Source organism: Mchenga conophoros, linkage group LG20 (genome assembly GCF_057382185.1).
Source record: "Mchenga conophoros isolate Kocher_MC1m ecotype Shallow Benthic linkage group LG20, M_conophoros_male_GT1.1, whole genome shotgun sequence".
Classification (NCBI taxonomy): domain Eukaryota; kingdom Metazoa; phylum Chordata; class Actinopteri; order Cichliformes; family Cichlidae; genus Mchenga; species Mchenga conophoros.
Window position 1 is genome coordinate 597949 of NC_140545.1, and position 26630 is coordinate 624578.

Genomic DNA, 26630 nt, shown 5'->3' on the forward strand with positions numbered 1-26630 from the left:
CAAATGTTATTCTCCTGTTCACAAATGCAAGGTTGGAAAAGAATATTATATATACTTCTCCTCTAAAGCCTAGGTGGTCGAGATATACCTCTTCATAAACATGGACAGTGTCATTTGCTCTCTTTGATGTGCAGCAGTACATTAGCAAAATTAAAAATAAATGACTTTTTCCTCATTAGATTCCAGAACCTGAGCATCACACTTCACCTAACTCCTCTCTGGGGCACCACTCGTCTTGTGACGTCATTGTGCTTTGCCGCTACGGTCGATAACCAATAATGAATCTTCAAGCAGAGCTGCACAACATTAGGAACGACATCTGATGGGAATCTGGGAAAGGTGTTGAAGGTCACTGTGTCGTGTTGGCGTTCACATTCTCAGCCATACACCTCAGTACTGGTGAATCTGCTGTTAGGGAATGATGGGAATGGTAGGAAATTTCCTTTTCTGCTTTGTTGATGCTTCCTGGTATTGCTACCAAAAGTAAAATGAAGCAGTGTTTTGAGTGTTCGTGGATTTCCAGGTTGTGCAGGTAAAATCTGAAGCCAGAGAAGACATTATGTCCTTTGTGTCACTCTGCTCTGTAAAGTGAAGGTAAACAAGATAACTCACTGTATATACACACTTCAAAGAACTTAGTGGTAATGAATCACACAGTTGAAAGCAAATCCCTGACATTAAATCTAAAGGATCCGTTCCAAATTAAACAGGGAACTTATGACGGCATATTACCACATGGAGGCGCCAACATACATATTATCGGTCTTTCCATTCTGCCAGTTTTGCCCATGTTGTTGCATTTCATAGACAGAGATGGGGGTGATGGTGGGACATGGGTTAAATGAAGTGCAAGCACACCCACCTCACGCTGAAAAGGTCACCGTGTTCCCTGTTCTTCATGACATAGGCTGTGTTTCTCTTTGAAGAGCCGTGTCTGAGTGCTCAGAAGCAGGAAGGAGCCCTTTTATTAATCCAGGAATCAACAGCCTTTGATGGCTGGAGATGGGAACAATATGCGTGCGCACACATTTAAGCATGCACTACCATGGCTGCGTGTGATTGCGGAGTGCTTGACATAGCGGTATGATATTTCCAGCATGTAGATGTCCGTACTGTTTCTGTTTAACGGTGACCTAGATTTCTCTAGAGGAATACGCGTACAGTTACTGCATGTTGTTCACTTTGCTTTTATTGTTTTTGCTTATGTGTGTGTGTGTTTGAGCATATGAAAGCATGCGCACATGGATGTCAGCGCCAGGATCTTTGGGTTTTACAGTTGTCGCCGTCATATTTTCAGAGGCGATGACAAGTAAGTTGCCTTTCAAAAAGTGCACCCAATTATTGTTTGGTATTTTTATTGGTACAAAAGTGTTTTAAAAATACAAATGATTGTATTTTTATGGTGGTCACACTCCACCCTGGTCTCCTTTGTGTTCTGGAGAAATGATTCCTCTGGCAGCCACAGAGTTCTAGTTCTTAGTTGGCTGGACGACAGACGGGTCAACCGGGTTTGTGGTTCTCCTCCGGAACAAGCTGCTTTTAGATGACCATTTTTTGCCAGAGACACAGAGCCTGATACTTCTTTCCCGTTACTTTAGAACTCAGCTTGTGTTAATTATATTTAACAGACTACAACTGTAATGCAAAAACACGGTTCCCAGCGGATTTGCAAGAACATCGAACAAATGGAATAAAGTGTTTTGCTGTGTTTCATTTTTTTAGCTGCGTGTTTGAACTCCCTATCAATAGCATCTTCAGAGTCAAGGTCAGTGATAGGTATACATCAGCACTCCCACTTTTAATGAGAACCTATTCCTGCAATATCAGCTTTTTGATAACTTTATCAGAGTGAAAACAGCGTGGCTGTAAAAAGCAGAGCGCCATGTGTGTGGGAGATGACTGAGACAGACGTCATGGTTTCTCAAGAGGATACACACTTACTGAAACGGAGAGTCCACATCGCAGTGCCTGGTCTGGAAGATGGCTGCCGTAGGTGGTCCGCTTCCATGGGGAGGTGTGTTTGGTTGGAGAATGGTATGACATATGCCCAATAGTTCAGTGATAAAAGGCTTCAGTGTGTGTGTGTGTGTGTGTGTGTGTGTGTGTGTGTGTGTGTGTGTGTGTGTGTGTGTGCATGCACGTGTGTGCGTGTGCATGCACGTGTGTGTGCATGGAAGGAAGAGAAAGAGAGATGCGGGAGTTTAGTTTGAGGTCGCCTCATGCACAGGGAGATAAAATGAGCGACTGCTGTTCTCATCATAACAACCGAGCTACTGGAAGAGAGGCCCCCTCTCTCCCGAAAAGGCACACAGCTGCCCTGCTCCTCGCCTGTCCACACAGGACATTTCTCCTAAGAGTGCGCGATTGAAGTTTGAGAATTCTGATAGAATTCCTTGCCCTCTTTCCCATATCCGCGATTCGCTCGGCTTATTTTGATCCGCTGCTATAAGGTTTAAGTTGCTTCTAATGTTTTTCTGCACAATTTCACAGCGGGCCAAGCGACGAGGCTAAATATTTCATCGAGCGGTTGTTATTTTGTAGGACCAGGCCAAAGCAAACTTAAGACTGGTGAAGAATGTAATCATTTATCTAAGGACCAGGGGTGACATGCTCAATTTGGCCTAAAATAGGGCTCTATGTAGCCCACAGGGACAAGGGTGTGCATGAGTGCATGTGTACTGTATGTTTTGGTGTGTGCGTTTGGCCAACAAGGCCACTGAGTCCCAACAACCAGAGGCCACAAAGTTTGTTTTCATGTATTTCCTCCTTTATTTCTTGCATTTTGTTACAGAGTTAAGTCTCGAATAATCTGTCAGCCTTGACTAAGAATTGTGTATTTGTTGCTTTGACTTGCGTGCACTTACATCCCAGTTAAGTGAAGTAAATAAAAGCACTTCTTTGGTCCATTCATTTCAAATGAGAGAAACATGAAAGAATGAATGGAGCAACCCATATACCCCTCCCTTTTCTCACAGTGTCCATCCTAAAATACCATCAAACACACCCATGGCAATCATGAATTACTGGGAACTTTATCTAAGTCTGGTAGTGTGAAGCTTTCCCATCATTCCCTGAAGGCTCTAATGTTTCTATCGGTCGTGGACTAACCTAGCAGAGCCTTTAGCTTGGTTGTGTAATGACTGTTATTAACCTATCAAGATCAGCCGAGGGGTCTTGGCTGCGTTTTCCAGCCCCTTCTATCACTTTCCCTCAAATCCCAAAACCAAGATGGCTCCCTTAAAGCCTCACTCTTGCCCTCCAGGGAGCAGAAAACACCAAAGTCGAGTCTAATTGGATTCATTTGTAAAATAGCTGCAGAGATTTGAACATTATCTATCTATGCACCCATGACTGGAATGCAACTTTTTTTTACCCTGCCACTTTTGCAGTAAAACTGTGGTCTCTTGGTGGCCCGGAGGGCTTTTGAAAAATTGGAATCTCATGTTCATTAAACAACGAATCCCTTTTGTTGTACGACGGTGAGGGTTAGGCTTACAAGCCCTGATCTGAGAATGGATCACTTGGGTCAGTTGTGTTATTAATTCATTGCAGCGGTGAGGGAATGGGACACTTTGTCTGTTGAAAGCAAAAACCTACTAAAGAAGAAGAACGTAATCTTTTTTTCATGATAATCATATTAATCCAGAATTCAAGGGAATATCAGATGTGCTTGTACAAGTCCCTGTCACCATATTAACATGCATTATCACCAGATGTCCCTTGGAAACTAATTTGTAGACCTCTGGAGTCTCATTGCATGGCACTGTATCCTGCTCCAGCTGCATCTGTTAGTGTTTTGTTTTGGTACAGCTCAGAGCGTTTTGTGTTTGTGTGCTTTTGTGTGTGTGCGTCCGTGCTTTTGTTCTGTTTTGCAGATGTTCATCAGATAAAGACTATTACACCACCACTTTAGCAACATGAGGTTAACTGCAAAAAGGCAGATGTCCTGCAAGTCAATGGGCTGAATTAACTCTTAGTATAAAACTACTAAACTGATAAAGTGAATGTTGTTAATGCCACACTGTCTGTTGGACATAGATTCAAGGAATGGGAGTCGCTGTCCACTCTGCTCTCTGGCCACTTTGTTAGGTACACCTTGCTGCCAGTTTGGATCCCTTTTACTTTTGGAACTTTCTCCGTTTACATTACACAAATTCAACAAGGTGCTGTAAGCATTTCTCAGAGATTTTGTTTCTTGCTGTCATGTGAGGAACCACGGTCGATCCATGGTGCAGATCTCTCATTACACCACACGTCTAAGGTGACTGTACAGGGGGCTGAGAGGGTCCAAGTGTGCCAAAAAAATATCCCCCACACCTCTACTGACCTGAACTCTTGATAAGCACCGGGTGAACGCTTTCATGATTTTTAAGACAAATTCTGGACCGTCATCCAAATGTCACGGCAGAAATGGAAACTCATTCAGGCACTTTGCCCCCCAATCTTCTATTTTCCAGTTTTTGTGAGCCCATGTTAATTACAGCTCAATTTCCTGTTCCTAGGTGACAGGAACGGTACGCGGTGGTCTTCTGCATCGTAGCCAGTCTGCTTGAAGGAGATGCTCTTTGCATACCTTGGTTGCAACGAGTGATTATTTGAGTTATTTTGCTTTCTTGTCAGCTGGAAGCAGTCTGTTCATTCTTCTTTGACCTTTTATGCCATGGGGACTGCAATTCACTGCCTATTTTCTCTTTTTCAGATAATTCTCTGTAAACCCTAGAGATGAGACCCTAGTGGGCCAGACCCTGTAAAAGCTCAGGACACAAATACAGCAAGAAACTGTAGAAATGACAGAAAACCATCTACACACAGTAATATAAAGAAAAAAAGGCATTTTATGTGATACAAGTGACAAGAAACACAAGAGCTGTGGTGCAGTAGATTAAAACATAGAATAATATAAGTATTCCACAGCCACAGAGAAGTGCACTGGTGTTTTTACTGTTCCAATAGACAGACATACAATAAATGTATTTGCATGCTGTGCTTTCATCTATAATTCTTGTGATGCAAACTGCTATATCGAGGCTTTCACTGCTGCTTGTCTCTGAGACGTCACATCAGAATCGATGACAAAACAGCAGGAAAATGCAGTCAGAAGCTCTACAAACGACTCAGTGTTTTGATTCCTCTTCTAGATGGGTCCCCAGGGGCCAAAAAGTATGTGTGCGGTTCATGGGTACAAACAATCTCCAGTTGTGAGCCTTCAGTTGGTTACAACTGGGTAAAAATGCTACTTAACTTTCCAAGTTTGGTCTAAACTTTTGTGTGACTCCATCAGTCATGATGAATATTTTGTGTTTGTTTAACAACAATATTCCACTGGTGGGATTTCCTTTGTTTTCACTCTCATTGTTCTTCCTCCCCAGATTGAGAACCTGCTGGAGCAGTTAAAGGACAAGGACAAACAGGTGGCTGGATTGAGGGAAAGGGTTCAGGGCCTTCAAACCGACTCCAGCAACACAGACACGGCTCTGGCTACACTGGAAGAAGCTTTATCAGAAAAGGTAAGAGTGATGGGGAAAAGCACTGTAAGTATCCAAAAAGAAAAGGTGAAAATCAACACTCAAGGATTGAGTTTCAGAGAGATGTTGTCCTGTTTGTTGCTGGATGGATGGAAGGTGTAAAGGACAAAACGCTTGAAAAATGTGAAAGTCCGCTGGTTGGTGTGGAGTAATGTGGAAAGTTTTACCCTTTCAGGCGTTTCAGGGAAGCTAGGATATGGCTTATGGTTTAATTAATTTTCATGCTTTACTGTGACTCACAGCCATAATTTAACGACATAAAATCCTAATTTATAGGCTTAGACCACACTAGATGTGGTCCTATCTGTAAGTAGTAAGGGAGAGAATGAGGGACTGGTAGAGGGGAAGTCTATGGTGAACACACACAGAGGATTAGTCCATGTCTGTAACTGGGCCGGGCGCAGGGAGGGAATGATGTATAGAATGAGGAGGATAAAGGTTTCAAATGTAAGAGAAATGGAGCGATGGAAAAGCTGAGTGGCAGAAGAGGCACAGCCCCGATGGTAGAGGTGGCCTTAGAATTAATGGGGGGAGAGGTCAAGGAATGCAAGGGTGAAGGCAGAGTGAAAAATGTTAGTTTTAATAAGGAAAGGAGAAAAAACAGTGCTGGGCAAATACATGGAATAGAAATGCAATAACAGATAACAAAGCTATGCACAGAGAAGAAGTCAAACATACTGTGCACATGCCATGCGATGTAAAGTCTCAGTGGGATGTAGTCAGTACTTGCTGAGTGTTATTCTAATATTAGGTTTGTATCCGATGGTGCATCCTCAGTTTCTCTCCTCCTCTTCTCTTTAAGCTTTCTATCACAATAAAGGCCTTCAGATAAAATAAGAAAGGACAACTGTACAGACAAATAAACACAATAATTGGGCCCAATGAAGATCTGTAATGCTCCAACATAAGACTCAGATTTGTGTATACAATAACACAACAAATAAAGCAGTTAATTAAGACAGTATTGCATGTGTCTACATGAATAGGAGGATTCAGTGTAGACATAATCATTGTGCTTAACAGCTGCCATGTGATCCAAGGTCAACCAAACAGACTTACTCCACATGGGAAATAGATGGGCTGGATGTTCGTTGTAAACACTTATTGTCTGTTGTTTTTTTTGAAATATGAGAGAGCAGCTGGTCACCATGAAGCTCACCAGCACAGAGCAAGCCTGCTGCCACTCACAGGAAAATCACCTTGCTGGCCGATGTGCTTCTTTTCTTTTTTATGTTTAAATCTTTACACATTGAGTTAACGCTCTTCCAGGGCAAAGACGTTCCTGTAAAGAAGCTGAGAAACTGAAGCAAATGATTGCATTGAATAATGGTGTTATTTTTCTTGTCTACACAAATCTTTAGTGATTTGTTTATGGATTTGCAGTCATGGTTTAATGGTGCCAGCGATCTTTAACTGCAGACCTGCTTCAACAAAGAAAGAGTTTGATGTGAATTGCTTTACACAGCATCACCATGGAGATGTCACATCCTGGTCTAGCAGTATATACATTCTGTCTTGAAGTGACTGGCTTGATTTCAGACGGACTCCGTCTCTCCTCGCTTTGTTGCATGTTTAAAGTTGTTGCTAGCTCACATGTGTTGTTACTATAGGCTAAAGAATTATCATCTTGGCGCTGGAGGCTAAGAAATGGTTCCCATTTACATGTTTGTTTGCACAGCAGGCTTAAAGATCGATACTGGTTTACATTTCGTTGGCACTGGCTGCTGGTTAAGAGTTCACAGTTAGGACAGTTGTGAATGTCCAGCTGTACTGCACTGTTATGCAGTGGATGCCACGTTTGTACCTCTGCCACTGAGCATTTGAGCCTTTGCATTTGCTGTTATATATTTCTCTTGGCTTGCAGGAGCAAAACTTGGAGTCCTGCATGCGATTGTACAGATTTCAAAGAGTTTTAGCTCATATAGTAAGTGTCACTGTGGAATTATCTTTCAGGCAGTCTGTTTAGACACCGATAATGTGAAAACCAGCCTAAGTGGAATCAAATACAGGAGTGTCTGACTTCCTTTTCCTCTCTCTGTATGTGTTCTTGTTTATCTCTGTTATTTCCTTGATTGTTATTTAATTGACCTGCAGCCTTTGATTGTATCTATTCAATCAAGAAGGGTTTACAGTAAGCTCACACATTTTGTCTGTTAATAGATTAGAAGCTGGTTAATGAGGGTTTCAGTGTATTCGCAGCACACAGAGCGACACAGCACATAGATGTTTTCACTTAAAATGGTCTTTTAGCACCAGCATTTGTTTTCGTTGCACATAGCCTTGCATAATGGCACAATAAACTGTAAATCCCTCTTCTGCGCCGGCCCATTTGTTTACCCAGAAACCACTTCTGATGCAGCCTACATATTATTCAGCTGTGATGAGGAGAATGCTGGCAAGCTTTTCAGACTTTGTGGTCAACACAGGGCGTGTGTAATGTGTTTACGAGCACGAGTGTGTGTCTTGCTGATCACAAACTCTGTCACAAACCTGCTCTTGGAGCCAGTCACTAGCCACACTGCTGTGGTTCTAATTAACAGGCTGGGGCACTGTGCCCATGCTGAGCACTGCTCTGTAGTGCATGTATGTGTGCTTGTCTGTGATGTCATATGTGTGTTTTCTGTTGTTTATGTGTGCAGTACACTTGGGCCTCATAGAGCCAGATTTATTATCATACCCTGGTGTCTTTCTCTAAGCCCCAGACATCCTAGATATTCATAAAGTGGGCAGAGTCAGGACCTGTTAGCCAAGCAGTCTCTCTCCCTTGCCCTCTCCGTGTAGTGATGTACTGTGCCAGGGCTAGTTAGTGCAGTATTTGTCCAATTACCCAGGACTTTAAAGTTGCCAATCATGCGGTGATGCCACGTCGTAAAGTCTCATTGCTGAGCTGTGCTCTGCGCCTAAATAAACACCTGAATAAACACCCTGGTAATCATTTCAGTCCACACCTAAACACGCACACATTCACTTTAACACGCACACCTTGCTCAACCTCCCATGTGGTGGACTTGGTTTAAGGCCAGAGCTGTTGTCCTGCTGTCCAACGTGATTAGAGAAAGGAGCAAATGATGTTTGTGACATTGCAGCTCGGTTTATCAGCAGGCGGTGTGGTTGTTAGAGAGTGATCTACAATACTGCCTAATTCACCCACAGTAAATCTGTCTGTCCCTCAGCCCTTCTCTTCCTTCCTCCTCTTTCTGTTCTACTTGGCTCCCATCCCTTTGTGTCACTGCGATTATTTATAGCAGTATTATTTATGGTGGGCATTTATGAGTTTGTCTTTGGCCACACTTTGTAAAGAATGTTGGAGATCCTATTCGGCAAGATACTGCCGATAATGATAGGAAAAAATTATAATGGCACAGGGCTGGCAATCCTTTGCACAATGGATGGAAAACAGATTTATTTCATGTCGTTTCTGCTTTGTGTAATGAACATACTTTTGTGCAGATCTTTTCTTATTCCTACGTATACTTGCCAAATCAGTTTTTATTTTACCTTCTTATACTTTCTCACTGTCTCAGGAGCGAGTGATTGAAAACCTCCGGGAACAAAAGGACCGGGAGGACAGGGTTCGGCTGGAGGAGCTGGAGCAGCTGAGAAAGGAGAACCACGAATTAAAAGACAAACTGTCAGTCATGCACCCCCAGAAACAGCCTCAGAACCAGCTCGGTAACCCCAGCCCATCCCAGAACCAGAGACCAGATGCAGAGGTCAGTGTGGACTCAAGTATTATCTATTGATGTTTAGATAATAGAAAATACAAATGTGTGTGCAGTATGCATGGCTCTTACATTTTGCGCAAAAATGGTTTTGCAGTCATTGAACACAGGCACTGTGAACACACAAGAGAGGTGGTCTGTTATGTGTGTGGACTGCAGACATACAGCCATCAGTACAACCACTATATGTTTGTTGTGCTTGTAATATGCTTCCTGTACCTTGTACTTACTATGCTAACGTTTACAATAAGAGTAATTCCACATTATTACCTCCCCGTGAGCATCAACAATATAGTTAGCAACTTCCTAGCAGAGGGCCTGCCTGCACTTTGTCCCACGGGATAAAAGGATGAATTAAGAGAGAGTGATTTATGGATCTGAGAGATCCTGTATCCCTGTGCGGGTGCCAAGTCGAGGGCCTTGCAATCTTTTTTCTCTCCTTCTTTCTTCTCCTAGGCTTACAAGCCAGGACAGACCCCTGTCCTGCCAGAATTTATGAGAATGTTTTCTTTTATACTCATAATAAGCGTACACACATCTCATTCCTGTGAAATGATATCTTCTTGGATGTTGATACCGCACCACATGAAAGTGGCAGCAGCTCAATAACTTTTTGTAGCAAACAGATTCGCACTGTGGCAGAAGTGCTGCCATAATTAGACTGTTTTGTGTACTCCGCAGCAATCAAATCTGTTATGTAAACTTAGAGATTCTTCAAAAAGACCGATGACGGTTGTGTACCTGTATACATGCGTGTGTCTCTGTCGGCATGTCCCTGCATGCCAGCACAAAAGCAACTGTCGATACGTCTGCTGTTTGTGTCTGCGTGCATTTAAATGCGGCGGTGTTGTTGATCCTGTAGCGCTGTGGCACAGGACAGGCTATGCTATAAGTATTTGGGAGGTCACTGGGGAATTATGTTGGCGCTTGATTAGATCCTGATCAAACTTATCTACCACTCCTTCATGAGTCCTTCAGCGCAGAGATGTCTGCTGACTGCTGCTTTTACTTAACAAATTCTAGGCATCGTAAAAGCTGTGCTCCAAGGTTTTGTATGGCAAAGTTATCAAATTGCGACAACATTTAATTAACAATTTAAATCCAGTGTTAAACGCTACACTTTGTTGTGTCAGTTCTTGCTCTGACTCAGTCAGATCAGTGCAAAGCTTTTTATGGCAGCTTGCTCTCCCTGTCTAGTTTGAATGCACTAATAAAAGCTGGGCGTTTTTATTGAATATTTCGTCATTGTATGCTTAAAATTTGAATAAAAGTTGAATACTACTAGGTCCAGTAATCGGTGATTGGACTGCCAAGGCCTCTGCCTTTGCCACCCACATACCACAGAACTTGATAGACCCTTCTGTGTTGTGTGGGTCCACAGGAGGGCTGGCCTGAAGGGCTAAGGTTTGACCACCAGACTCTCGCTGATAAGCTAGTCCCCCATTTGCTTGGGCCTAACTCCAGGGTAGGGCACTGGTAACCCACTGGGAGGAGGCTCCAGGGCCAACACAGTACACGCTCAGTTCACTCAGCTGGCTTGATGTCACTCTATAAGTGACGGAGGAGGTGGTCAGAGAGAGGGAGGTCTGGGCTTCTCTGCTTAGACTGGTAGTCAGATCCAGCAGAAAAAAGATGGATAGGTGGATGAATGGAGGATGGAGCAATGGATCGATCAATGGAGGAGTGTACTAAGTGCAATAAAATGGTTTTGTGATTCCTCCATTAAAAAGTAAAAAACTTTGTCTGATTTCAATTTCTCTACTGTGCCCTTCATGCTTGTCTCCTTATGTGCTACAGGGAAACCCAGTTCTGTTGGTTCTGACCATTTGCAATTTCACTATGCACAGGGACCAAACATAAACCTCTGTGTGCAACTGGCCCGCCCTCGATCAAGGATCATCACTTCTTATGACCGCTTTGGTTAACCACAAACCCCAGAGATTATGTTCTTCAGGAGCCTGAGGAGACTCGACAGGTGCACAGGGACCTTCACGGGAATAGTGGCCAAATTTGCATTTGTTGTATTTGCTTCTAATAGGTGGAGTCACAACGATTTTGGAGGGTCTTTTGTTTTTGTTAATATAAGCATCCTTCACATGCTGCGCATTAAATGCTTTTTACATGGTTACATCATTTTATTTCAACCTGACAAACACCAAGACCTCCAAAGATGGAGAAAAAATTTTTTTTCTCGTAGGACAAATATGATTTGCTTCTCAAGCAGCTGCAGAGTTTGTGTTTGTCATCAGGTCATGTACACACAGTGGTCCACTGACAGTATCTGCAGATGCTGGTATTATTGACTCAGTCAAGCTGTTAGCGGAGCTTTTTATCGTGACCTCAGGGCTCTGTTGGCTTAAGTGCATCCTCATCCTCTTCCCATAAAACAGTATTTGTTGATTCCAAGCTTATTAAAGGACTTCTAGAACTAAACACCAGCTCTTCAAAGGAAAGAACCTCGGGGAAGGCAGTGACCTTTTCAGAGCGGGCTGGCTAAAATCTTCAAGGCAGCACCACACCTTAAAAGACTTGACTCTTATTCAAAAGACACGTTTTTCTTTTCAAACCAGGCAAATGTCATATGCTGTCATGTCAGACTCAGTGTTGCTGGGTAGTCTTTGGCCAGGTGTTTAAAAACTCAGCACAGAGTCACAGGCCTCTTTTACCGAGACACTTTCACCGTTACAATCCAGACATGACTAATCTCTCTCTCCTCTAAATAAATCTAACTCATGTGTGTGTGTCACGACCTCACATGCTCTCTGTGTCACCTCTTCACCTACTAACTGTCTGTGTCTCGTCCTCAAATGCTCTTTCTCAATTCACCTGTTGCACTTCTGACCTTTCACTAGACCAGAGGCTCACTGAGACTATGTGTATGTCTTCTACTAAATAAATGTTTTAACCAAGAACCTCTACTAAAACCTTAATATGAAATGACCTGATATATAAGTGTTTTGTAAGCATGTATTGCAATTCCTTCTATGTTCTAGTTTTCCCTCAGCATGTATCACCTGAACAGTCACGTCAGTGAAGCTTAAGACCTTTAAAGAACCTGAACATCAACTCAAATAAGCACAGATATGCAATATGTATAAAGTAGTTATAACTGCATCTGAAATACAAGGTTAACATCATCATAAACATCTTAAGGCCTTCTTAAAGCTATCTGTTACATTGTTAAAGCAATGATCATACTGCAGATTATATTATTAATGCAATGGTACTGATGATAATTATTTAACAATAGCAGTAAAATAATTTCCCTGCTCCACACTACACATATTTAACATATTTTGAAATATTTACACCCAAGAGACATTTCCAGGAATGATAATAAGAATTTGACTGTACATGTAATTGTATCTTTTCTGGCCTTTCCCCTCTCATAATATTACAAATTCCTTTTAGACCTACCATCCTCTCAGCCACTGGTTTCCACACTTGTCTGTGTGCTCTAGTGAAAGAAAATAGCATGCTCTGGTCCACTTAGGCCTAAAGCATTTTGGGCTGGGAAAGATGTGGATTGATGTACATGAATGAGTGTTTTCAGCCTCATGTAGCAGCAACGAGGGAAGGACGAGCCGTTGCCAAGATCCTTGATAGTCAGCACAAGCATAGTGACAAGTCATGAACTTTATGTACCGTCATAGGCTTATGTGGACCTGAGAATATTCTCATTATAATCATAATGAGCCAATAACATGGTAGCAACTCCAGATCACCTGCTGAAGTTCAAGCTGAGCATCAGAATAGGGAAAAAAGGTAATTTAAATGACTCTGAATCTGGCATGGTCTGAGGATTTAACAAACTGCTGATCTACTCAGGCTAATAAGTAACAGTTTAAAGTTAGTTTGTTAAAAAATCACTCATAAAAAAGTAGAATAGTAAACTAAAAGTACAGACTTTATATAAGTACTGTAATGTTATATGCATTTAAAATAGCTCAACATAACTGATGTTAAGCTCTAATATTGTCTGTATTTGCCGAGAAGAAACGGTAACGTGAACGTTGTCTAAAAATGGTCAAACTAGGAGCTAAATAAATAGAATGTAAATTGTACTGAGGCTAAAAGCTTGGGCTAATGAATAGATGTTAAATAAATCCCTCAGCACAAACTTACCTAAGCACTGACAGCTTGTCTGGATGAAAATAATTATCATAGCAATAACCTCTTTTATATAATAAGTGTTGAATGGGATTCCACTGAAAAAATAACACATTGGAGCACAAGAGGTGACGTTAATGAAAGGGTAGGGTGCAGACCCGCCTGCCAGATGAAAAAGGCTGAGTTACATTGTGTCGACCTTACTTCCTCTGGGAGGTGAAGCGCATGCCAAAATAACAGAGGTCATTAAATTTGAGTATGATGACTTGGTTAGGATTAAGATATGGTTAGTTTTTGGTTGAGTAGTGGTTGAGGTTAGCGTGAGGGGAACTGTTGGCAGTAGGTGGAAGTAAACGTAATATACTCTGAAGTGGATGAAACATGGCTGTGTGTCTGTGTGTGTGCGCGCGCACAAGTGTTTGTGCACATTCACTTGATGATGTTTAAACGAGTGGCCTCAGCTGTCTCAACAAGTTAAATAACCTTCACAAACACAGTAGACAGAGAGAGGTAAAGACCAGGAGAAAAAAGCAGAAACACAGAGAAAGATAATTCTAGGTTAGAAACTTCCTTTGGGATATTTTTCTCAGAGAATGGTTTGATCAGCATAACTGTGTTCTTTCTTTTTTTCTTTCAGCATTTATTTTGAAAAGAATTGAGATGTTTGGTGGTCTCATAAAATCGCAGCCAAAACAGAGCAAGTATGTAATTTTATAATGATAATGAACTCCTAGCTCTACATGAAAGATGCCCTGAGGAGGGAACTGATAGAAGCCAACCACAGAAAAGCAGGCAGCTAAATTATGAATTGTAACCTAGAATTCAGGCCTGACTTACCTTTTCCTTTTCGGTTCATGCAAGATGATAACACACCTGCTCTTGTATAATTATCAGTGCCAATGATTTAGTCCTGCAGGATGTCACAAGGTTTATTTGTTTATCTACAATTTCTTTTTTTAACTAGGTGAAAACCAAAGTAGACGGGCCACCGGCAGTGAGCCCCACGGTAGGTTCTTTTTTTGTTAGTGCTAGCTGTTAGCATATTACATGCTAGGCTAACAGCGCTAATAGGTTAAGGCTCAGCTATATTAATATGCTTATAATAAAAGAATTGAAATGTTTTTCTATTTATCTGAACCTGTTCTTTGGTAATGAACCGTAAAGTGTCAGGAAGCCTAAGTGTGAGTGTTTAGCTACGTCTGACAATGATCTGAAGTGGTCAACGTGGAGAATATTTCAAATGCTTTCATGCTGTCTAGGTAGCAGTTCACACATGGTTGTGTTTGTACCTAATGAATCCATTCTCACCCCCCAATGCTTACACAAACATATATACTCAAAGATCCAAACTACAGAGGAAGCAGTCAAGATGTGTCCGGATATCACAGATCGTCTGAGGGTCCTAGAGCAGGAAGTTGGCCGCTACAGAGAGGAATCCAGGAAGTCACAAGCTGAAGTGGAGAGGCTGATGGGAGCTTTAAAGGATGCCGAGATGGACAAATCCTGCAAGGAGAAAAAAATCTCTGATCTTGAAAGGTGAGGGTTTAAGGAATTCAGTCAGTTTCGTAACAAGTCAGAAATTGTGTGTTCTTAGAGTGTAACCGGATCTTTGTAAGGCCTCGGCTCATTCCTACGTGCTGTATTTATAAAGGGGTAATCCATGAAATATAAACTGTCTAGATTGAGTCGTCCTAGCACTTGAAACCACTTTTATGTTGCCATTCTTTTGGCCTGATGTAATCAGTCCAGAAAATGAATGTGACCTGTTTAAATATCAGTCTAATCATTTGGCTTAATGTCTTATTATTTGTTTTTATCTGTCAATGTCTGCAGACATGGGTAAGTAGATATTTAGTGTGCCCGCTAACCCCACCGTCATAATACTGCTCACACTGCCCATGATCATTACGTTGACATCATGCTGTGGTTGCTGGCTCCTTTTAAATTTTCTCAGGTATAAAGTTGGAAATTGGGGGAACTGACTGTATCTGAGCCTCAGGAAGCTTAGATTTAACTGTCTCGTTGGGGCAGTAAATGCATAATCCATTTATGGTCTTCATTCCTGTCACAGTAATAACACAATGAGAGATTTTATATGCTTCCTGTGGAGACATATAGCTTCTCTTTCGTGTTGACGTCTGCAAATCTTCTTTGCACACATTTCAATCCTGTCATCAGTGCGGTCATCTGTGTTTTCTCATATCAAATTATCCATATGTGTGTTTATATAAATGTCTTTGCATTACTTTTGACTACTGTCAATGCATCCTGTGACAGTGTTTGTGTGTGTATGTGAGTGAGCCTTTGAGTTTGCCAGGCAGGCAGCCAGCGGCATGCCAGTGGGAGGTTTTTGTATCCAGCCCAGACACTGGATGTTTATACTACTCTGTTTATTACTGGCACAGTGCTACTCAATTATCATCTGATTTATGGATTGGCATGGTGTGTATATGTACCCAAATGAGTAGTTGCTTAGTGCCAAGGCAGAAGTACAGTATGTTAGTGTTTGTCTGCATATTTATTTCATACAGTGTGTGTGTGTGTGTGTGTGTGTGTGTGTGTGTGTGTGTGTGTGTGTGTGTGTGTGTGTGGGTGAAAAAGAAGCACAGAAATGTGTACAGAGAATGCTTTTGAGTTTGAAATGTGATATTTAAAGTGGTATTTAGGCGTGTGTCTGTATATGTAGATTAATAGTGAATCAGTCTTTTGGTGGATCACGGGTTGCAAAGTTGGGGCATGAGTTTAAAAAAATATGAAAACAATCATTTTTCACACACATTGGCTTCATCAGGTGTGTTAACACTTGTTCTGGTTCTGAATGGCTTGGAATCAGTTTGCATGAGCTGTATGTTCTGGATCCAACAGTTTCCTGCCTCATTCATTACCCATTTTACAGACTGGCTGCTCTGGCATGGAAACCATGCGCTGACTCAAACTCTGTGGGAACTCCTAAGCATCAAGTAATAGGAAAGCAGTAGCTCCTACAGAATTTGTTCACAAACTCTACTCTGTTTTTCCGTGCATCTCTGCAAGAATGGATATTTTTGTTTTGTTTACATTTTTCTGTCATTCACTTGCAACTTTCATGACCTGGTCATACGCATGCTCATCGTACTTGGTGCATGTGCAGTGTCCGTGCATGTGGGTGTGCAGCGATTTCTGGGCCGCAAACGTTTTGGATCGTTGGAACAGTTCCTTTTCCCCTCAGCTCATCCATCTTATTTGGTCCCGCTGTCTCATTAGTGTCAGCCAGTCCCTCCTATCAGCACGAACCCTCACCTCTGGTTGGCATGCACAGGTCAGAGGTCACATGCAAGCCGGCCTGTGAGATCAAGGCCCATTGTAGTCCTGCAGAGTTGCTATGAACACACACAGAATAGTTGTTTGTACAGTAGTTGTTAGCATGTGTGTCTGCTATAGAAAATTGTGGGGCAACAAATCGTGTTAGTTCTCAGTGTACTTTTTGATTTAACAAAGACATTAAACAGAAACAGAAGAATCTTTGCATATGTGTTTCTGCACACGTGTTATATGAACGCATGGGCGGACGAGTGTCTGTGTGCTGATTGGACTTCTGTTGCAGAGCATGCGGAATGTAGCTTATCTGGGCAGAGGATGAATGTCTTTTTAATCAGAGTGTTTCTGTTGGAAGTCAGTCAGATGACCTATTAACCACTATCTGAATGGAGAGGGAGAACAGATGAGGAAATAGACACTTTCTCATCCAGTTGGCAGTGAAGCAAAGAGAGTCAAAGATGGATGGAGCTAACAGGCCATTGTAATAAATACCTTCCAGCACAGGGGAGTCTCACTCGCAGCTTGTTGATTGCTTAGTGATCTACTCTAAGTCATCAGTGATAACATTAGGGTAGTTTATGGGTGACGTTTTATTTACTGTTGTTAGTGTACAGTAGACGTAAAGCTAATCTGCCAAAGTAATCAGTGACATTGAACAGGCTTTGTGGAACGTATCAGCATGTCGTACTAATTCTGACGGATTTGTTAAATAGATCTCTCGCGGTTATAGATCTCTTCAAGCAGTTCGTCTGTGTGTGATGGACTAAAAAACAAAACAAAACAAGAAACCCCCCCAAACATTTTTTAGGACTGACATACTTGGAAGTTAAGAACAACTTGTGGGAATTAAAATACACGAGGTTTTAATTAACTTTCAACATGATGTCAAAGAAGAAACACTGAACTGGAGTGTATGCAGCTTCACAAATTTTAGGAATAAATTGTGGCAGAAACATAAAGCCTTAATTCTTCTCCTTTCCTTCTTGCCTCCTTCACTCATAAACTTATAATATTAATTGTTGGAATTATGTTGTATGGTTTTCTTGATGCTTGGACAGCCCCATACTTTTAAAATTTGGGGGCTAAACTTGAAAAATAAATCAGCCATCCAGTCTCACAGTACCACAGCTACTGACGATGTAAGAACTGTGGTATGTGAGGGAGGGCTGCAGGAAAAGGGAGTCCGTGTGTGTTCGTATGTGTGTGTTTGTGTTTATGTGTGTGAGTCTAAAGTGAGATTGTCGAGTCAAGATGTAAGGAAAGGATGACAAACAAATACATGCGCACACATAAACACATGCATGTCATTTTTGGCTGCATTACTGTGAACATAATCAAACTCCAGGTGCTGATACACACATTACCTCTGCTTCTAATAATTATTCATTGATATGTTTGTAAACAGTCGGCTTTTCTAATGCAGGTGTGGGTTTTAAACAATGATTTTGACCTGAAACTTACTGTTAAATAGATGAAATATTCAGCACTGTGAAGAAATCTTGAGCCACCCCTCGTGTCTTGATATTTTGTCAAGAAAATGGGAATTAGGTGCAGTGATTACTCTACATTGAAATACAGTACATAAGGCAATTATATAGTTCTAACAAGCTTGAACGTCAGTATTTGGTTTGACTGCTTTTTCAAAACAGTCTGAACTCTTTCGTAGTCTCCAGGAATATTTCTGAAGGACATTCAAAGCTCTTCTTTGGATGTTTCTGCCTTTTGTTCTGTTTTCTGTCAAGATGATCGCACACGGCTTCTGTAATGTTGAGGTCTACACTCTGGGGAGGCCAGATCATGACTGATTGAGCTCCATTGTGTTTTTTCCTATCCAGGTATGCTTTTACTGCATTGTCAGTGTTTTCAGGATCATGAACCTGTTGCCAATCAGATGCTTTCCAGATGCACGGTGGATCAAAACCTGATGGTTCATAATTTCATCAATTTTGACTACAACCCCAACACCACTGTTTGAAAAGCTGCTCCCAACCATGACAGAGCCTCCACCATGTTTCACAGATGTACAATAATCCCTCACTGTTGTACCTCTTTCCTGACCTTCTCCATACATACTGATGAAAACTTGAGCAGAAAATATCACATTTGGATTAATCACACAAATTCCATAGACAAAAAGCAATATGTGGCTGGGTTATTCATAGACTTGACAAAGGCATTTGACACTATAGATCATGATATATTAATAAGAAAACTGGAACGTTATGGTGTCAGAGGGGTAGTTTTAGATTGGGTCCGGAGTTATTTAAGTGACAGAAAGCAGTTTGTGAAAATAAATGGTGGTTGCTCCTTATGTATGGACATTGCTTGTGGTGTACCCCAAGGGTCAGTTTTGGGTCCAAAATTCTTCAACTTGTACATTAACGACATCTGTAAAGTGTCCAAAGTATTAAAAATGGTTCTCTTTGCTGACGATACAAACATTTTTTGCTCTGGTGATGATCTGCAGAATTTATTGGAGGATATGACTAATGAAATAAGTAAAGTGAAGTTCTGGCTTGATAAAAACAAATTATCATTAAATTTGAATAAATCTAAACTTATGTTATTTGGAAATAGTAGTTTAAATACAAATGCAAAGATTCAAATAAATGGTGTTGATATTGAAAGAGTCAGTGAAAATAAATTTCTGGGGGTAATAATAGATGAAAAACTTAACTGGAGAGCTCACGTAAGATATATTCATTCCAAAGTATCACGAAGCATTGCAGTACTAAACAAGGCAAAACAGGTATTCGACAGAACATCACTTCATATTCTCTACTGTTCACTGGTTTCACCATACTTAAGCTATTGTGCAGAGGTCTGGGGCAATAACTATAAAACCACATTGAATTCACTTTTTACTCTTCAAAAGAAAGCAATTCGAATCATCCACAATGCAGGTTATAGGGAACATACAAACTCACTATTTTTGCAGTCTGAAATATTGAAAATTGACGATATAGTGAAATTCCAAACAGCACAAATTCTATTCAAAGCAAAAAATAAAGAACTGCCAGGTAATATTCAGAGTATGTTTTTTTTGAAAGAAGGAAGTTATAATTTAAGGGGTTTTTGTAACTTCAAAACAATGAAGGTTCGTACTACAAGAAAAGGCTTTTGTGTTTCTGTTCAAGGAGTGAAACTATGGAACAAACTGAATATGGAATTAAAGCAATGTCCAAACATAAAACTGTTCAAAAAGAGTTATAAAAATATGATCTTCTCGATCTATAAAGAAAAGGAAAATATTTAAATTAAGTGAATGTCTCTATTTAAAAACAAACAAACAAAAAATTCATGATGTGATATTATAGTATATAGTATATCAGAAATCTGTTCACTATTTTTATTACAAATTATATCAGTAAGGAAGCTGACTAAATATTCACTGATAATTTATGGGACAGGGGTGGGATTAAATAAGTGTATACTTCTTCCCACTCCCTTTCAACATGTAAATTAATCAGAATGTTTTTTTGTATGTAATTTGTATAGTATATTTTTTTTTCTCTCATTTCTTTTCTAAATGTACTTGTATATTGTTCACATGTTGAAATAAATTACCAATCAATCAAGTTGCTGCCACTGATTTTCATCCCAGTTCTTGTGTAATCTGGCATACCTCAGTGTTTCCTCCTTGTTTCCCTTCCTTAAGTATGGCTTATTGACAGCCACCCTTCCACTGAGACTATTTCTGATGAGGCTTTGGCGAACAGTAGATGGATCAAATGAAGGGCCAGAGCATCTCACAGGTCCCATGTCAAGTCTGCTGATTTTTGCTGGATTTTCCCTCTTTTTTTAAGGACATGACTATCAGATACTGTTCATCTGCTGTAGATATTTTTCACATGTACCACTCCTTCTTTTGTCCTCTGCTTGACCAGTTTCCTCACTTTTCTTAAGGCGAGAGCATGTCAAACACCATGCTGAGATATGGCAGGTGTTTGGCTAATAGCTGTTTGGGAAACACCTTGTTGGTGCAAAAATACTATTTTGTATCTGTCAGATTGTGTTTTTGGTGTTTTTGTAGGTCAGGCACAAACTGTCCAGGCTGAACTAAAAAAATAAAGAAAAACCTCACTGGCCTGGGGAATAATTGTTCAAGAGCACCTTAAAAATAATAAGAAACTCCGGCTCCTTTGCAGTAACATACAGTATAAAGAAATTAGTACTTTTTCACAGTTCTGTAAGCGAGATAAACCCACAGTAGAAGAGGACTATTTTCTGACACACACAGGGAATAGTTGTGTTCAGTGGAGTAAAATGCACATATTCAAATTTAAAAATGTAAACGTATAAACTGTACTGCTTTCTTTCTTTCTTGGACCCCATCACACACACACACACACGCACACACTCTCACACACACACTCACACTCTCACACACGCACGCACACACACACACACACACTCACACGCACACACACGCACACACGCACGCGCACACACACACACACACGCGCGCGCGCACGCACACTCACACGCACACACACGCACACACTCTCACGCACGCGCACACACACACACGCACACACACACGCGCGCACACACACACGCACGCGCGCACACACACACACACGCACACACACACTCACACGCACACACACACACGCACACACGCACGCGCGCACACACACACACTCACACGCACACACTCACACGCACACACGCACACGCACACACACACACACACACACTCACACGCACACACACACACACACACACTCACACGCACACACACACACACACACACACACACACTCACACGCACAAAGACAAAATATGAGAGTTGAAAATGGCATTATAATCTCAGATAGCATCTGTGTCTCCCAATTAACTCGCACCGTGTTTTCATTTTCTTCTATTTGTCTTCTCTGTATTCCTTCAGTTTTTACATTAGTTAGAAAATGTTTTTACTTCAGATCATATCTGTCTGTTATTCAATATATTGTACAACCCTGAGCCGTGACTGTGCCAGCGTGTCCCTGTCTACTTGAAATCTGAGGATTTTGTTCCACTCGGCGGTTTATTCAAAGAAACGAGAGAGTAAGAATTAAGTGTTGTGAAGGGAAAGATAGCAATCTGTTTGTTTTGTTCTTTAAAAGTTGCTGCTTCTTTTAACCTATATTTACATGGGAAATGACTCTATATTCACAATTGACCACAATCAGATTTTGTAAGAACCCACTATGACCACAGCTGCTTGCTACTGGCCACTCAGCAGCTATCCTAAAGAGGGACATCAGTAGATCAACAAGGAGAATTACTGATTAGTTTTTATGTTTTTATTCCTACAGAAGAAATACAAGGCAAACATCAAGCAAAAATATCAAAGTGATAATGGAAAAACTGAAATAAAGAAAGGGCTATATAAATATGTAAGAAGAGATATACGAGGGGAAAAACAAGCTCTCTGGTGACATCCAGAAATAAAGTGGAGCTGCTTATGTTGGAAGGTGGATGTGTGGAGAGCTCCAGGTGGAAGAAGCAAAAGGAAATGTGAAAAATTACTTATTACGCTCGGTTTAGGAAATGGCTGGACTTATTCACACTGCTTTCTCTCTCACACTTCATCTTTCAAAGAAATGTCACCACAATAAAATACTGTTTCCCTGCAGAATTTACTCATTTCGTTAATCAACAAATCACTGTTCCTTCTCATATTTTCCACTCGCATGCGACCCAGCCCTTCTGCTTCTTTGCACACTCCTCGTGCTCTCGTTCGCCTTCGCTCAGGTCAGAATCCTTATTAAATTTTTGCACCGATGGGCTGATGGGGGTATATCAGCTATCAAACAGGACCAGCGTGTCTGCTGGTTTATACACCTGTGCCAGTAGCAGCTTTGTCTGATAACTGATATGCCCTCATGGCAAGATAGCTCTCCATGGACATGCCTGCAAGCTTCTAAAAACACACAGAGACATCAAAGATCAGAGGATAAACAGATTCTTCTTCTCCTCCTTTCAGTGTACATACGTGCGCGTGTGAAAATACCTGTGTGCACGTTGTGCTTCTTAAGAGAATTTAATAATACTCCTTATTTATGCAGCACTTTTCAAACCATCCATCCATCTTCATCCGCTTTGTCCGGGGCCGGGTCGCGGGGGCAGCAGCCTAAGCAAAGAGGTCCAGACCTCCCTCTCCCCAGCCACCTCCTCCAGCTTATCCGGGGGATCACCAAGGCGTTCCCAGGCCAGCCGAGAGATGTAATCTCTCCAGCGTGTCCTGGGTCTGCCCCGGGGCCTCCTCCCGGTGGGACATGCCCGGAACACCTCACCCAGGAGGCGCCCAGGGGGCATCCTTGTCAGATGCCCGAACCACCTCAGCTGGCTCCTTTCGATGTGGAGCAGCAGCGGCTCTACTCTGAGCCCCTCCCGGATGGCCGAACTTCTCACCCTATCTCTAAGGGAGAGGCCAGCCACCCTTCGGAGGAAACCCATTTCTGCCGCTTGTATCCGCGATCTCGTTCTTTCGGTCACTACCCACAGCTCGTGGCCATAGGTGAGGGTAGGGACGTAGATCGACCGGTAAATTGAGAGCTTCGCTTTTACACTCAGCTCCCTCTTCACCACGACGGACCGGTGCAGCGTCCGCATCACTGCAGCCACCGCACCAATCCATCTGTCGATCTCCGGCTCCCTTCTCCCAAACTCGCGAACAAGACCCCGAGATACTTGAACTCCTCCACTTGGGGCAGGAACTCATCCCCAACCCGGAGTGGGCACTCTTTTTCGGCTGAGAACCATGGCCTCAGATTTGGAGGTGCTGATCCTCATTCCCGCTGCTTCACACTCGGCTGCGAACTGTTCCAGTGCGAGCTGGAGGCCCTCACCCGATGAAGCCAACAGAACCACATCAAAGCAGAGATGAGATTCTGAGGCCACCAAAGCGAAAGCCCTCCGCCACTTGGCTGCGCCTAGAAATCCTGTCCATAAAAATTATGAACCGAACTGGAGACAAAGGGCAGCCCTGGCGGAGCCCATCACCCACCGGGAACGAGTCCGACTTATTGCCGGCAATGCGAACCAAGCTCTTACAACGGTTGTATAGGGATCGAATGGCCCGTAGCAATGGGCCAGACACCCCATACTCCCGCAACACCTCCCACAGGACACCCCGAGGGACACGGTCGAATGCCTTCTCCAAGTCCACAAAACACATGTAGACTGGTTGGGCAAACTCCCATGCACCCTCAAGTATCCTCGAGAGGATAAAGAGCTGGTCCAGTGTTCCGCGACCAGGACGAAAACCGCATTGTTCCTCCTGTATCCGAGGTTCGACTAGCGGACGAACTCTCCTTTCCAGCACCCTGGCAGGAGGCTGAGGAGTGTGATCCCCCTGTAGTTGGAACACACCCTCCGGTCCCCCTTCTTAAAGATGGGGACCACCACCCCGGTCTGCCAGTCCAGGGGTACTGCCCCTGATCTCCACGCAACATTGCAGAGACGTGTCAACCAGGACAGCCCTACAACGTCCAGAGCCTTCAGGAACTCGGGGCGGACCTCATCAACACCAGGGGCTCTGCCACCAAGGAGTTGTTTAACTGCCTCAGTGACCTCGCCCCCGGAAATTGGCGGGTCATTCCCCTCATCCCCAGACTCTGCTTCCTCCTCGGAAGACGTGTCAGTGGGATTAAGGAGGTCCTCGAAGTATTCCTTCCACCGCCTGACAATTTTCTCAGACGAAGTCAGCAGCGCTCCGCCAGCACTATACACAGTGCAGGTAGAGCACCGCTTTCCCCTCCTGAGACGCCTGATGGTTTGCCAGAATCTCTTCGAGGCAGTCCAAAAGTCTTTTTCCATGGCCTCTCCGAACTCCTCCCACACCAGAGTTTTTGCTTCAACCACTGCCCGAGCCGCATTCCGCTTGGCCTGTCGATACCTGTCGGCTGCCTCCGGAGTCCCACAGGCTAACCAAGCCCGATAGGACTCCTTCTTCAGCCTGGTGGCTCCCTTCACCTCTGGTGTCCACCATTTGGTTCGGGGATTACCACCACGGCAGGCACCAACCACCTTGCGGCCACAGCTCAATGCAGCAGTTTCGGCAATGGAGACGCTGAACATGGTCCATTCGGACTCGATGTCCCCAGTCTCCCTTGGAATCCTGTTGAAGCTCTGCCGGAGGTGTGCGTTGAAGATCTCGCGGACTGGGGCCTCTGCTAGACGTTCCCAGCACACCCTCACTACGCGTTTAGGTGCACCGGGTCTGTCCAGCGTCACTTTTCAAACCCAACTCATAAAAATGATAAAAACTCATAAAATCAACAAGATGGTGATTAAAAACATTTTTTTTAAAGATGCAAGCCAGAGACATGAAACGGCAGACTTATAAACCTGTGTGGTTTCCAGAAGGGAGAGTAATAACAGATATACATATTGATAGAAATGTTGATTACGCCCCCTTCTAACACGTCTCTGGTTATTCAATGCAATTTTATTTACACAGCTCCAAATCACAACAAAAGTTGCCTCAAGGTCCTTTATATTGTACAGTAGATACAGAGAAAAAGCCAGCAATCATATGACCCCCTATGAGCAAGCACTATGGCGACAGTGGGAAGGAAAAACTCCCTTTTAACAGGAAGAAACCTCCGGCAGCACCAGGCTCAGGGAGGGGCGGGGCCATCTGCTGTGATTGGTTGGGGTGAGAGAAGGAAGACAGGATAAAGACATGCTGTGGAAGAGAGACAGAGGTTAATAACAGATATGAATCAATGCAGAGAGGTCTGTTAACACATAGTGAGTGAGAAAGGTGACTGGAAAGGAAAAACTCAATGCATCATGGGAATCCCCGGCAGCCTACGTCTATTGCAGCATAACTAAGGGAGGATTCAGGGTCACCTGGTCCAGCCCTAACTATATGCTTTAGCAAAAAGGAAAGTTTGAAGCCTAATCTTGAAAGTAGAGATAGTGTCTGTCTCCTGAATCCAAACTGGAAGCTGGTTCCACAGAAGAGGGGCCTGAAAACTGAAGGCTCTGCCTCCCATTCTACTTTTAAATACTCTAGGAACAACAAGTAGGCCTGCAGAGCGAGAGCGAAGTGCTCTAATAGGGTGATATGGTACTACAAGGTCATTAAGATAAGATGGGGCCTGATTATTTAAGACCTTGTATGTGAGGAGCAGGATTTTGAATTCTGGATTTAACAGGAAGCCAAAACAGGAGAAATCTGCTCTCTCTTTCTAGTCCCTGTCAGTACTCTTGCTGCAGCATTTTGGATTAGCTGAAGGCTTTTCAGGGAGGTTTTAGGACTTCCTGATAATAATGAATTACAGTCGTCCAGCCTGGAAGTAATAAATGCATAAAGAGTGAGTTTTTCAGCGTCACTCTGAGACAGGATATTTCTAACTTTAGAGATGTTTGGTTATTATAACCAAAACTTCCTCAATGGTTTTAAAGGTTACTGTTGTGTGTGTGGCAAGGTGAGAAGGTGTTAAATGTATTCATCTTTTTATTAGACATATTTCACATTCATTGCACACCAACATCAATCATGAAAACAGACAGTCATGCACACACACACATGCTTCCAACTAAGGGCTGTGACAGCAAATATTTGCCCACATGTGGGGGCAGCTTGTCGGTTGCGCCCAGAATAAACACACCAGTGTGGATGTGGAATAATAATGTGGCGCATTTTAGCAGCTGCTTGGTCACAGCTTGTTTACAGTGTTGGAGGGTTCTCTTAAGCACTAATTTGTCACTGTCAGCTTTCTCGCACTTTCTGTTCATTTTCTTTTTCTCTTAAAGTACGAAGGCCTAACTGGGAGCTCAGAGATGTGTTTTAATTCTATTTTGAGCATATTTGTGAGTAAACATGAACTCTACCCTAAGACCAGGGTGCATGCATTTTGTGGTTAATGAGTGTCTAGTAGTAGTGAGTTTACTGTGAGGGCTTGTGTGTGTTTTCCATATTTTTTTAAACCTAATATGTGTGTGCCACATATACCAAGGCTCAGGGATTGGCGCGGAG

The 26630-nt window shown here is 42.6% G+C and overlaps 1 protein-coding gene across 2 annotated transcripts in view; it reads left to right on the plus strand.

Annotated features, from left to right (window-relative positions):
• LOC146549951 (ERC protein 2) overlaps nt 1-26630 on the plus strand; it is a 161796-nt gene that overhangs the window by 47330 nt on the left and 87836 nt on the right. For both annotated transcript variants that reach the window (XM_085259342.1, XM_085259343.1), the window contains exons 7-10: nt 5370-5507; nt 9050-9238; nt 14322-14363; nt 14700-14893. In XM_085259342.1, the coding sequence (XP_085115468.1) occupies nt 5370-5507; nt 9050-9238; nt 14322-14363; nt 14700-14893 (563 nt within the window). The remainder of the gene's footprint in view (nt 1-5369; nt 5508-9049; nt 9239-14321; nt 14364-14699; nt 14894-26630) is intronic.